The 14,870-nt window shown below is 41.7% G+C and overlaps 1 protein-coding gene across 2 annotated transcripts in view; it reads left to right on the forward strand.

The window, feature by feature from the left end:
• Positions 1–13,320, forward strand: part of LOC149309197 (SH3 and cysteine-rich domain-containing protein 2-like) — a 52,857-nt gene extending 39,537 nt beyond the window's left edge. For both annotated transcript variants that reach the window (XM_089531931.1, XM_089531932.1), the window contains exons 8-11: positions 145–242; positions 1,060–1,111; positions 4,377–4,514; positions 7,426–13,320. In XM_089531931.1, coding sequence (XP_089388057.1) covers positions 145–242; positions 1,060–1,111; positions 4,377–4,514; positions 7,426–7,530 — 393 coding nt within the window. In that variant the 3' untranslated portion in view covers positions 7,531–13,320. The remainder of the gene's footprint in view (positions 1–144; positions 243–1,059; positions 1,112–4,376; positions 4,515–7,425) is intronic.
• Positions 13,321–14,870: the final 1,550 nt, after the last annotated feature.

Here is a 14,870-nt window from a genome sequence, read left to right on the forward strand (position 1 = left end):
CCATGAGAGTCCAGGAGTGAGGGAAAATGTGGCAGGTGTAGTCCCAGTCCCTCCATAGTTACTTATCCAAATCTGAGGCTGAACTAATGCTCCACATAGAGAATGAGGTCTCTTAAGGCCTAATTTTGTTTCCTTTTACTGCAGTCAGCTCGAGGCTCTACACGCAAGGAGATTTCACCCATGTATTCATATGTAGCTCTCTACAAGTTTTTGCCTCAGGAGAACAATGACCTACCCCTGAAGTAAGTTTATCCCTTGTCCTGTCTTGCCATTTCCATTGGTTCAGAGTATGAGATGACAGATAAACCTTTCAATCATATACCAGCTTAACTGGAGTACTTGCAGACTAGCCTTAAAAAAGCTATTGTCTTTGATGTAATTTGAGAATAATAATGATTACAGGCCAAGTTCTAAAGTAAAGTGATGGCAGTATACACTTATGTATGCATGTAGAGAGCCAGTGTAGCATAGTGGTTTGAGTGTTGGATGTTGGGGTCCAGGAGACCAAGATACAAGTCTCTGCTCAACCATAAAGCATGGTGACCTTGGCCAAGTCATACTCTCCCAGTCTAAAAGGTATACAATAGCAAACCACCTGTGAATAGATTTTGCCACAAAACCTAATGATAGGGTTGTTATAAGTCAGAGTCAGATTGAAGGCACATAACAATAACATGTATGTATGTGCATTCATATATATGTAATTATGTATAAATAAATAAAGCGCACTGGGTTGGAAATCATGTGGCCCTCTAGATGTTTTCTAGACTATGACTCCTAGCCACTGCTGATGCTATCAAGGGATAATGGGCGATGGAGTTCAACAACATCTGGAGTGCTGTATACAGTAGCTCCCACCTCTGATGTATGCAAAGGGCTTTGACTATTGGGGAAATATTTCTATGTCAGTATCAAGGTGGTGGGAAATAGGGAGGATGCTTCTTGTTGGCGGCTGATGTACATCATTTTAGGTCACAGAATAGCATCTAGAACAGAACATTTATACATTGTCCCTCTTCTGTTATCTGGAGATAAGTCAGGCTTGCTCTTTCCCTACAGGCCTGGTGATCGAATCATGTTGGTGGATGATTCCAATGAGGACTGGTGGAAGGTGAGCAGAGATGGCGGTGTTCTGCAGTTGTGGCCCAATTTTTATTTTGGAAGTGCTTTGATATCTTTTTATTGAAAAGTAGTGTGTATGCATTCAAAATAAGGCAATAACATTCCTAAGAGGTAGAGGTTTGGCCTCATGGCACAGTAGAGAATGGATTTTTAAACCTGCATCTCCTATGTCCAAATAAAACACCCTCTACCCATTTTTTTCTATCAGCTTGCTTGTTCACATTTGCAGATATACATGTCTTGCATTAAAGGCTCTGCTTTGTGCATTCCTGTACAACACCCTCCTCCAGCAAGTTGCTTTCCACATATGTTGGAGGATAGGCCCCATCATCCCACCCAGCAAGTGGAACTTTAGTCCAGCACGCCTGGAGAGCATTAGGTTTGGGAAGGTTGTCATCTGCTCCTAAACAACTTGGTTAGGTATGTAACAGTCTGGGAAACTTACTTTTTGGAATACAACTCCCAGATGTCCTAAGCTACATAAGCACTGGAAGCTTTGGGTGTGGGATCCTGGAAGATGAAGTCCAAAAGCTACCATCTCCAAGCTCTGATACCCTCCTCACACATTCCTGCTTCATGCTTATGTATTTCTATTCTGCATTTCTCTCTTTCTTGCATTCACGTATTCTCCCTCACACACACAGGCACTTTCTCACATAAACACACACACATGCTTTATAGGCCCTTGGGGGAAAGTATTTGGCCTCTGAGCCAGCCAAACACACATCTGGTTCCTTGTCCTTGTTACTATAGCAACATGGCAAGTTCCAAGAACATCCTTCACACTTCCAAAGCTTTCAGGCTGCCCAGAGAAACCCGTAAAAAGTCTTGAGGACATGACCTTGTTCTGTTTTGCTCTCTCCATCTACTCCTGGCCTTTCCAACGTGATAGCTTTTCCTGTGATTGTTCAAACACCCTCCAGGAAGCTCCTGGTAGTATCCAGTTTTAGGCCCTTCCTGATACTGCTCCTGATCTTTGATGCTAAATGGTGTTGGAAAAGCAAGACTTACTGTAGTGGTGATACTGAAGCCTTTTCAGCCTCTAGACTAGTTTGGGGTGCCAGGAGTCAGCCTGAAGTAATCATATAGGATAATGTCTTTTTGTCTTGCTAATGGACCTTAAATTTTTTTTCTTGGAATACCCACATGGCCAGAAGGAGAGGGGATGGCCTGTATGAATGTCCCTCCAACAACATTTGTATAAGTTGTAACATTTGTTAGAGTAAGAAGAAGAGCCCTCCCTCCAGTCCATCTGCCATGATACAGGCCTCAGAGGGAGAGAAGATCTGCTGGACTTTCCCCCTTCCTAACTGCCATTCGCTTCTCCTTTTCTGTCTTGTCTTTTTAGATTGTAAGCCTGAGGACAGGGGGTTGTCTAATTAACCATTTGTAAGCTGCTCTGAGAGCCTTTTGGCTGAAGAGTGGGGTATAAATACTTTAAATAATAATAATAATAATAATAATAATAATAATTAATAATAATAAGCATTTGAGCTGAGAACAGCAACATCTTGACAAAATGCAGACTTATGGCTAACATCGTCATAATTTTTCTCCCTCCTGTATGATTTTTAACATCTTTGCCTGATGAAGACGCCAGTAGAGCTTCAAAAACTTGTAGCATCTATTTTGTGCATTTTAGTTGGCCAATAAAGGCATCACTGTATAGTGGCATATAGGATGATCTTCCTCTTAGTTTGTGGACAATATCTTTCCTTCACCCCTGACACGCAGCCATGAACAGGTCTATCCCTGCCTGTTGAGAAGGGGGAAGCTTTTTTAGTTTTCAGTTCTGGCGCCCTTTCACACTACAGTTGTCCCTCCATTTTTGCAGGGGATCCATTCCAAACACACACACACACCGCGAAAATGGAAATTTGCCGATATTCAACCCCATTGGCTTGAATAGCCATCCACTCTTGTGCGCGACTCTGTGTGTGCACTACAGGCACATGTGCCATTTTAACCCTCCCTGCTTGCCAGTCCGCGAAGGACCGAGACCGTGGATTCAAAGTCTGTGAAAATGGAAGGAGGACTGTACCCAGTTATGGTTCTGCTTTAACTGCTATAGCTTTATGCAGTGAAATCCTATGGAGTTTGTACTTTGGTAAGCCTCTAGACCTCTCTGGTTGAGAATTCTAAATGCCTTATGAAACTACAAATCTCAGAATTTCATAGGATGGAGCCATGGTAGCTAAATTGGAATCATAAAACTATAATTCTATAGTGTAAAAGCGTCCCAGGTTGAGTACTTGTTTTGAGTATTGTTTTGCAAAGAACAATAAAAAGCAAAAGAAAAGAGAGAAGTTCACCTAACTTTCTGTCAGAAATTAACCTTTGAATCTAAAGGGTCTGAGAAGAACAACCAAAACAAAAAACTGACTGAGGAACTCTTCTTGTATCTCCCACTCCCTAAGAGTATGACTTTGTCAATCTACCCAAGAGACCATCTGTCTTGTTCCCAATGCGTCCATATCATGGTTATCACTGGCTGCATAAATACTTCAGTACATCTTACTCAGTCTTATTCAGTTTATAAATTTAAGTGTTTATTTATAAAGACATTTACATGCTGCCTTTGAGCACCACCTCCATAAGGGCTCTCAGGGTAAGTTATAACAATAACACAAACGCTTAATACAAGAAAGAAAGAAAATGAGAGCAGCAAAGACTGGAAACAAATGAAAGACAGTACAATTAACATACAATGAAACCCATGGAAAGCCTGGCAAAATAAATATTGTCTTCTCTGCCCACCTAAAAACTACCACCAGGTGGTATTAAGTATGGTGAGCATTACATTTATTGAAAGCAGAGGTGGCTACATTGGAAAATCTGAAGCCCAGTTATGATTTTATGGATCTGGGTGAGAATCTATGGATAATTTTAATTTAAAGGGGCAAATTCCTACCTTGAGAGGAGAAAGTGATGAAAAATATGAGAGTAAAAGACATGTATATTCAAAATCTTAGTAATTATATTGTTGGATACCTTCTTCAACTTTTATATCTCACCAGAGAGTTTGTCCACCTGCTTTTATCTGATTAATATGAAGTTGGCTCGGCAAACTATTTACTATTTTCTTTGTGCTTTTAGTTAGCATTGTTGAAATTCTGGTTCCAATTGCTGTTTCGCTATTTGCTATATGATAGTTACAATGTGTAAACTACTTTTAGAAGGCTTTATAGCCCTTAAAATGGTGCATCGGTGCTTCAGACAAACAAACATCTCACATTTTTGGTTCCATATTCTAGGGGAAGATGGGCGACCGCATAGGCTTTTTCCCAGCCAATTTTGTGCAGCGGGTTCGTCCAGGTGAAACAGTCTGGAGATGCGCCAGGACCTTCTATGGCAATAAGGAGCAGGGACAGCTGAGCCTTAAGGAAAACCAGGTAACAGCAAACACTCTACAATAGAGGCAAGCAACATGTGGTCCCAAGCCAGGGATCTGTGTACCTTTTGATGTTATTGCACTGTAACTCCCATCACTCATCAACATTGCCTTTGCAGGCTAGAGCTGCTGGGGCTTGCAGTCCAACAACATTTGAAGGGTCAGATGATTCTCTGACCTTCCTAGGGTCTTCAGCCTAATCTTTAAAAACATCCACAAGCACTCAGCGTCTTAGACTGTTCTTTTAAGATTTGGGCTAAAATCTGAAGCAGCTGCCAGAAGAAGGATAAATTGCATTTGCCAGAGGTCTTACCAAAGCTGCACACAACCCAGTTGTATTGATTATTATGGTATATATCAGCCTTTCCTTCAGGAGGCTCAAAGCACTGTTCCTGGCTCTCTCCTCCTCCCTTTTAAGCTAGACTGAGAGTGACTGGGCCAAGGTCACCTAGTAATTTTCACAGCTCACTGGGGACTCCTGCTTTAATCTCCCTGATCCCAACCCAGCACTTTGCCCACTATAACACACTGTGTCTCCTAAAGGTAATGGAACAACACTGTTATTCCATTACAGCAAAGTGGGGGAATTATGTGGCCCTCCAAACATTGTTGAAATATAACTCTCAGAAGTCTTAGTCAATACAGTCAATGGTGAGGGAGGCTGGGAACTACTGTTGTCAACATCTGATGGGACTCATCCCACACATCAGCACTTTCATTAAGTCTATATACAGAATGAGTACAATTGTGTGAACTAGTTGTATGCTAACTTCTTATAGGTGTTACTAATACTCAAAATGACTGAATAACAGTCATATTTTCTGGTATGTAGGGAGCATTCCCCTTATCCCCTAGTTGTGGCTGTAGAACCATAATAATGATGTGTAGGTGTGGTCATGTATTACTCTCTCAACAACAGTTAACACCATCCATGGTTATTGCTATACAGTTTGAGTCTCACACTCCTGTGCACTCCAAGTTCCCTCCCTTCTTGAACTAACTAAGATCTGCTAATGATCTGCTCAGAGCCACTTGATCTGTCTTCTTGATACTCTGGCATCTAGTCCCAGCGGATCTGGTGCCAGCCAACAGACAGAATCTTTTGGTGCATCTTAATTTGTCTCAGGCAGACAAAACCAAGATAATCTGTGGCATGAAAAAATGGGGGCAGGTACCTACAGACAGATAACAAAAGGAAATGAGATCCAGCAAATTGTGATGCAAAGCAGAGGAGGGATGCAAGGAATGAATGAAAATGGAGTGAAAAGCAGCCCTGAAGCACTCCCCAGAGCCAGGCCTCCCTTTAGGCAGAGTGAGACTGCCACCTCAGGCAGCTGACATAAATGGGTAAGCAGTCATTGGTTCTTTAATTTGATATTACATTAGTTTTATACTGGTGGAAAGAGCAGTAGTACCATTGAATACCAAAGTCAGGATCATCCATGAAATAGTATTTCCAATTTTTATGTAGGGACAGTGAAGAAAGGTGTGTGTGTGTGTGTGTGTGATCAGTTCATTTCAAATGAGGAGTTGGAGGAGAGTTCTGCAGATACCATGGACTTCCTAAAAGACCAATAAATGGGTCTACTATCAAATGGAACTTGAACTCTTACCAAAATGACTAAACTGGGGCTACTCTACATTAGACATATCAGCTGCAGCCCAATATTATCTCAGCATAGCATGCAGAGACATGTGGCACCACCACTACACAACCCCCATGAAGATTAAAAATATTGCACAATATGTCAGTAACTTCAGTGTCATTGTGCAATGCACAACAACAATGCTGTATATGCAACTCTGCTTCTGCCACTGTCAGTAGAATATGTCTGTTGTGCTATGATGAGTAATCTGCCCCACATCCATAGCATGCCTGGATATCTCATTAACAGAATGCCAGACATAATGAGACAACACGACTGACTGGGGAGAAGAAGTAATGTATGGTAAAGTGGGATGCAGTGTCTCAGTGGTTAAGACATTGGCTCTTGACAATTGCAAGATCAGCAGTTTGAAGCCCAAGTGCCATGTGACAGGGTGAGCTCTCATCACTAGCCCCAGTTTCTGCCAACCTAGCAGTTCGAAATTATGTAAAAGTGCAAGTAGATAAATAGGCACCACTTCAGTGGAAAAGTAACAGAGTTCTGTGCAGTCATATTGGCCATATGACCATGGGGTCGTCTTTGACAATGTTGGCTTGTTAGCAGAGATGAGCGCTGCCCCATACAGTTGGACACAACTTGACAATCTTGTCAAAGGGAAAACCTTTACCTTTACATTTTTAAAGTGGGAGGCAGTAGGAAAAGAGGAAGACAACATTACAGGTGGATTAATTCAATTAAGCAAACCATCACTCTGAGTTTGCAAGATGTGAGCAAAGCGTTAGGAACAGGATCTCTTGGAGGTCACATTTATAGCATCACCATAAGCCACTAGCTGCTGCAGTGATTTAACAAGCCTGGGAAACAATCCACCTCAACTTGGGCAAGTGGTTAGTGCGACAGTTCCTCCAACATTTCAAGCAGCAAAATACCTTAGATGAGCTAGAAGTTTTCTGTTGGTGTGGGTCCAGGAATTTCTGCTAGGGCAGACTCAAGGTGAACCATCATCCCTTCCAGATATGTTTTCATTATTTATACTTATGTGAACACTTTGGTGCTTACAATCATTATAGATAATAGTTTATACTAGATGACAGAAAATCCTCAAAATTTTGTAACTTAACAGCCCTGATGTTCTTGTATTAGAAAACCTGCAAGACAATCTGGCACTCCCTGCTCTCTCCCTCCATCTTGCCCGCACTCCCCCTCTCTTGCTCAGGAGTGGTATAATTGTCTACTTTTTTCCCCCTTTGCCTTCGGATTCCTTTTTGATAACAGTTTGCTTTTTTCCTCTCTTGTGCCTCCCAGATCTGTGTTGGTGTGGGGAAGACCAAGGAGAATGAGGGTTTTATCAAGGTGACAAGTGGCAAAAAACGGGGGCTGGTGCCTGCAGATGCCCTAACAGAAATCTGAACACAGAACAAGACTGCAAAGCAAGATGGAAAAGTTTTACAAGCAATGTCTACAGACAAAGGCAGCCCTGCCTGACTCCAGCCCATCCCATCCCTGTGTTCCTGGCTAATCACTCTTTTATGGAATCTTCTGGATGGATTGAGAATGGCTTTGTTTTGGAAGATGGTAGAAGGTTGAGGGGATCGGCTTGAGTGCCACTTAAGGCATGGCCCTCCGGCTTTTGCCTAGCTGGGACTGGAAATTTGCCTCCGGTGTGACTTTTTTGTTGGTTTGTTGGCTTCCCATTGCACCTCAGGAGTTTTTTCAAAGGGTGCCACTGACATCTCTGTGACATAGAGTGCATGGGAGATTTCCACAGTTGTGGTTCACCCCCCTTCTTTCCTTGTCTTTGGGCCACACTTCCACAGCAGCAAATGCCGGTTGTTGTCAACCAGCCTTACCCTACAGGGCTCTTTATATCTTGGCATAATGCTTCTTCCCCACCTACCCCTTAGTAATAATTCTGTGTCGCATGCATACGACGTGTGGCATTACAAAGGCCTTTTCTGGCCAAGATGCCACGTCGGTGTGTTGTGCCCGTCTGTCCGTGTGTCTGTGTGTGCGTGTGTGTGTTTGACTGTTGCTCAGGGTTGATACAGCCCCCTGTCTAAAATCAAAAAGAGGCAGGAAAATTCTGTGTGGTCTCTCATTGGTCAGGGACCAAGAAGTCTTACTATGGAGCCTATTCCACAATTTGCTCCAGGGAGGCTAATTGCTTTTGCATTTCATTATTTTCCCTTCTCCTTGATATGAAATGCTGCCTCCATTTCTGGCTCCTGGGGCGTTTTCTTGATGTCCATTTGCCCCTCCAGCCTGTGGCAGCTCCTCCCATCACATGGCTGGCAGCAGTGTGGACCATTTCTCAGGGACCTTCCTCAGCCAGATGGATTTTGGGAGTGAAGCTGAGAATGTTAATGCATTGCTCAAAGGAAAAGTTCAGAGACCTTCAGCGTCCCATTTTTCCTCACTCTGCCAGCATGCTTCCAGCTATGTTTCATCTATAGATGTACTTTTGTAAAGTAAAAAAGAAACAAACAAGATTTCATTCAATCCCATCTCTTGGAGAGAGCATTGATGTCTGAGCATTAGCAGCATGACTGAGCTGCTTGTTTTCCTCTCTGGGTTGGATGGTTAAGAAGGGGACATGTTTGCTGAATCCCTTGCCATGGGAACATAGCAGCCTTGATAGATCAAACCAACAGCACTTCTAACCCAGTCTTCTGCTCTCATAATGGTCAACCAATTGTCCCTGGGAAATCCCACAGATATGAGTGGAAGAGCACCCTTCCATTTTATACACAGACCAGCCAGTGGAAAAAGCACTTGCATGTGTAAAATGATCATGCATGAAATGAATTCAAAATGTCTGCTGGGCCACTCACATTTAGCACACCAGTAATCAATGGCAGAGGCCACTGATAATAGTTATGTGTATGATCCAGTGTACGTGGTAAGTAGTGTCAGATAAGATGGTATGCATGAAACATTAAGTAAGCACTTTATTTGTGGCTCACATAATGCAAAGGTCAATCCTGAGAGAGCACTTTCTCTTTACTTTTACAAATGGCCTCATCTTTATAGTAGCTTAGCAATAGATATTTTCTTTGCTTCCAGGAACCAAAGGATGGATCAAAAAACCTTCTTTCCGGTGTTTGATCCATCAAACAGCCCCAAAGAGAGCTAAAAGGACATTACAAGCTCTGAAGCTCTGAAGGATAATTCATCAGTGAGTTAAAAAAAAGATTTTCACACTTATGTGAGCATCTTTCCCATTTTGGAATCATCCTAAGTGGCAAAGCAGGAAAGGTTCAAATGTCGTTCACTGCAGTTCATATTGGATTGTTGCTTTTAGGATTTCCATAACACTTTTGGAATGCACTTTAAAATGGCTGTATTTTGATCTGCAAAAAGCAAACAAAGGGACATAAGTTGCCAAAAGACATATGCTGCATCTGTAGTGAAGGTATGTGAGCTAGAGTGTCATCTGTGATTCTACTGTCCAGCTGATATATTAAATGGACACCATTTTAAAAAAGGTTTGGATCTCTTTGTTGATCCAGTTGTAGCATTATCACCTATTTCTGCCACTTCCTTTAGCAGAAGCCCAAAGCTTGGCGTTATTTTTGTTTTGGACTTCAGTTCCCAGAATCCCCATTTGTACATCTGCAGCATTTTCTATAGTGATCGGCTTGCAGAGGAATCATTTCCATCCACAAGTTCACCTGAATTCCTAGGATGTATTGCAGAATTCATATTGCATTCGTCAAGGAACCTCAGAGATGGTTCATTTGACCTGTTTCTCACATCCATCTTTATCACTGGACTTTTGCAGCATTGAGTGATGACTTGCGAATGTGAATGGGCCTCCAGAGATTTAATTTCACAGTAAAACTTTTGTATCATCTTAAAGGCAATGCTTTTCAACTGAGTCAGTTCACACTTTCAGCCAGCAGTAATCAAGTGTAATGAAAATAAATGATGTATATGCATTTTTAAATTAGCCCCTAGCTCAACAGATTTATTCACTGCGCTGTGATTGCTTAAAGGGATAAAAAACAGAACATAGTGTAAGGACTTCAAATGCCTATGCCACCAGCTGTTAGCTATTGAGGCAGGAGGAAGCATGGTAAAACTTGACAGACAACTGTAGGAAGCTTGAGGAAATCTACTGATATAACATTGTAGCTGCATAGGTTCACTTATGAAAGTGATTGCTTATACCCTTAGCCAGAATTCTTTTGGTAGTAACTAGAGTAACTCCACTGAATCCATTGTTGAGCAGTGAGTCAACTATCAATAGAAATTAGGTCCAGAGCATCAGAATGTTTCACCTGTACAATTGGTCCTCCATATTCACATATTCCTTATCCACAGATTCAACTATCCACAATATTTTAAAATACAGTGCACCCATGTTTTACGTGGGCGTGGCATACGCTGCTTTCAGCATATGCTGAAAGCCGTGCCAGAAAAGCCCCTTGCATGCCCTGGAAGAAGTAATGGGGCGAGTGCCCGGCACCACACTGCTGTGCACCGTGGGTGTGAGCCCCATTACTTCTAATGGGACTCCAGCACACTCGGATTTCCCCTTATGCAGAAGGATCCAGAACAGATCCCTGCATAAGGGGAGGGCCCACTATATAGAGAAATTTCCAAAGGCAAACATTGGCATTTTATATGAGGGACAGCATTTTACAAAGCAATTGTATTTAATGGGGTTTGAGCATCCATGGATTTTGGTATCCATGGGGTACCTGGAACCAAACTCAGATCCACTGTATTATTTATTTTTGAAAGAGGGGGAGGTTCCATACTGGTGTTGTATTAGTAAACTCAGAGTAATATGTACATGTTTCCAAGATCTCAAAAACTTGCATACTTTTTTTTTGGGGGGGGGGGGTCATTTTGTTTCATCCAGTGAAGGTATTCCTTAATTATTCATCAGGGCCAGGGCCATGAATAGCTTACCATCATTCAGTATTTAAGGAGGAGAAATAGGTAACATTCTGTTGCTTATTTCAACTATACCATCCATTTCCTACAGTAAAATAGAATTATGCTTGGGCAGACCAAAAATTTAAAAAGCTTACTAGGGATATGGGGAGTGGGTTGCTTTGTTTTACAAACTTTGCCTTGAATCCTGTTGGTTTGTTTCAACGAGAGCAGACCCACTGAATCAATTATTGAATTGTGAATCAATACATAGATAAATTCAATTGATTCAGTGAGTTTACTCCTGTGAGGAGTAACAACAGGATTTAGGCCATTGCTAAACACCATAAATGCACCAGGTCCTGTCTGATCTTGGAAGCTAAGCAGCATCAGTCCTGGTTAGTATTTGCATGCCAATGAGTTCTCCAACTATCATCAAATTTGAAGTTGAAGGCTTTCATGGCCAGCATCCATAGTTGTTTGTGGGTTTTTCAGGCTATGTGGCCATGTTCTAGAAGAGTTTATTCCTGATGTTTCACCAGTATGGCATCTTCAGAGATGCCAGCCACAGATTCTGGCAAAATGTCAAGAATAAATTCTTCTAGAACATGGCCACATAGCCCAAAACCCCCCACAAAAAACCATCAAATTGATAGCTTTGCCTTTTTTGTTTATAGCTTTGAGCTTCTCTCAAAACTAACTTGGCACGCACTGGTTCTTAGGAATTTAGATTTGGCCTTGGTGAACACATATATTCTCAAGATGTATAGCATACACCATAGTGTTAATCAGCACATCTGAGAGGATGTATGAATAGCTTGTAGGTGGCAATGTCAAGATCTTTAGCTAGCTTTCCAATGCCAAAACATTTTACACCTCTAACCTCATGAACAGTATATCTAGCATGGAGGCTAGACATCAGTAGATGTCAGGGCCCTGCTAGCATAGGAGCTCCATGGGATATAACACCCTTTTTCACTTCTCCATTGTAAGTACACAATCAATTGTCGGTCTAATTAAAGGAGCCTTATTCTGGCCTTTCGTCTTTCCCCCAGTGCACCAAACTGATGCCTCTAAGCCTCCTTTAATTGACTTTCTATGCCACTGCAAATTAATTTTTCCAGAATGCATTAGCATTAACGAGAACATAATACAGTGAAGATGTTAATATCATGTACTGTCAGAAGACCAGATCATTATTTTTCTGTTTAAAAAAAACAAAACCCACTTTTTAAAAGGAGACCTGTGTGGAGGGTTAAACAATAGGCAAGAAAATAGGGAACATGAAAGACAAACAGGTGCCTGGATGATATTAATAAGATGTTTGTGTGGTAGTATCTATAATCATTGTAATGTAACAGTGGTCTGATCACATTTTTGCAACATCACTGGAAGAAGAATCCAAGCAAACTACAAAGAGTATGAATGGAGGAGAAGTTATTGCAACAGTATTGTGAGGGAAGGATAGTTTCCCCTTTGACAGAAATATTCCTCCTTGGAATTGACTTTCTTTTCTGCTAGACTGAAACAAGAGGCACCTTCTGGATCTCATAAGCAGTTGTGCCTGTTTCTGTGCCCACATGAACTGTTGAGTTCACATGATGGACAGACTTAAGTATTTAAAAGAAGGGTTTATTCCAAAAATGAACCCAATATGTTTTTCCTAAGAAGTATTTATATGGATTTCTTCGGGGGAAAACTATTTAAAATCAACTTGCAAAGATTTTACAAAATCTTTTCTCCAATATTTTCCAAGAAGCAACAGATCAGATTTGGACAAATACCTTTGTAAGATCCTAACAAGTTAATGTTAAACAGTTTTCTCCTAAAGAAGGTCATATCAATACTTCTTGGTCAAAGTACGTTGGGCTAATTTCTCAAATAAAACTTTCTTTTATATACATCCAGAGTCACACTCTCCCCTTCATATCAGGTTTCCTTAGACTTTTCCAGTCTTTTCTGCTTCTGTTTTATGCAATATAGTCCACTAGTCCACAGTGGCTTGATGTTTATGCTAAAAGAATCACAATGTCCCACTGCTCTCTTTCCATATTTTGGTAAACTGCGGTAGAGGCTGATCACAATTACACACATACAAAGAAATAACCCAGTGGCTCAGAGGGCCTGGCACAGTTGATTCCCTCCTGGGAATCCCATTCACCGAAGCAATAATGTCCGGATTTTTGCCGGCTGCACTGTAGAAAGATAGCTTTGTTAATATGGCACTTTGTCTATGTTAAGGAATGCATGATGTTGGTATTGTATTGTATGGAACTTGATGGCCAAAGAACCTAGTTGGAAACACACATCTTGATTAAATATTACAACACAAAGAACGTTTCGTGGTTGCTTTCCCCCCCCCACCCCCTTCTCACCGACTGGATAGAATTTCTCCTCCATTGCCCTTTGACAGGATAAATATAGGTTCTGTACAGAATTCGTTTATCGCAGAGTCTCATCCTTGGAGGCCAGCACCTTTGCTTAGTCTGTTCTTATCAAATCATTTTCTGTGTCTGAAGTTAACACTTCACCCTTCAGCTACTGTTCTTCTACGCTTCTGGGTATGAGAGTTCATGCACAGGAACATTATCACTGCCAAACAGATGATGTCTCATCCTTTTTTTATTGTCAATAGATGCTGGTGAAGACAAGTCCTCCTAGGTTGCCATGATTAGATCTTCTTGGATTTGCTGATGACATGATCCATTGTGCCACATAATTAGTGTGCCTGAGGTGTAGCAAACATTTGCTACCTTTTTTTGTTTTGTTTTACTGTCATCCTGTTCTTGGCATGCAAACCCTTTTGAAGGCTTTCTGTTGAAAGGAAAGTTTCAGGGGTTTTTTTATATACAGAAAACTATAAAGTGACACCCTGATTCAGGAGGCTGGGGTAACAGGCAATTTATGAGTTCTTGGGTTTAGTCGTACCTACTGGGATAGCTGGAAAATAACTGTTGCTTATGTAGCCAAGACTGGATAAACAGGCATAAGCCTCTATCATGATCAAGTTTCTTTACCCCCTCAGGTACAGTTCTACATACATTTGAAAGAGATGTGCAGAAAGTTGTCAGGCTGTGAAAGCAGGAGTTATATTCCAACCCATCTGATAGGATCGCAGAGTTACCTTTAACCATTTTTAACAGTTTGATTCCACCTTAACTACCATGGATGCAACCGATGGGATCCTGGGGTTAGTAGTTTGTTGAGGCACCAGAGTTCTCCATCTGAGAATGCTAAATGTCCCATTCTAAACTACATATTCCAGGATTCTCTACGATAGAACGCTGGCAATGTGAAAGGGCCCCTAACTGGAGGTGGCTGTGGATGTTATTGCCCACTACTTGCCACCATCTTCATCATCCCCCCCCCCCCCCCATTTTTGACAGGACCTGAGCATGCAAGTGAATGCAATGATTCCTTGTTCCCTATACCAGACTCTTCACAAAAGTGTTAAATTCTTTGTGTCTTGTACCATCTCTGGTCAGTGGAAACAACTGTGGTTAATTCAAGCCAGGGTACACTAACACTACAGTTCAGCATCCCTCTGGCTCTAAAGGTCATAAGATCTGATGGACTTCCTAAGTCTAGGCAACTTGCTGCAAAAGAATGCCACCAGGTGCTCCCAACTGTCTGTCTGCCATACCTCACTTGTTAAGAGCCTGAATGGGGGGCTTCAGGGAGAAGGAGGATGACTATGTGACAGCAAGCCATAGTCTAAAGACTGCTAGGAGCATTAACAGCAGGGCTCCTGTCTATTGGCAGGTGGAGTTCTTTGTTGTATTAAGTAATAGTGACTTGCAAATGACTGAATACAGCAAGCTAAAGGTGACTCAAGTACCTTTTAATTCCTTCAGTGGCAGACCTTGGTT

The sequence above is a fragment of the Sceloporus occidentalis genome, unplaced genomic scaffold (genome assembly GCF_023333645.1).
Source record: "Sceloporus occidentalis isolate IW3139 unplaced genomic scaffold, rSceOcc1.0.p SCAF_7, whole genome shotgun sequence".
Classification (NCBI taxonomy): domain Eukaryota; kingdom Metazoa; phylum Chordata; class Lepidosauria; order Squamata; family Phrynosomatidae; genus Sceloporus; species Sceloporus occidentalis.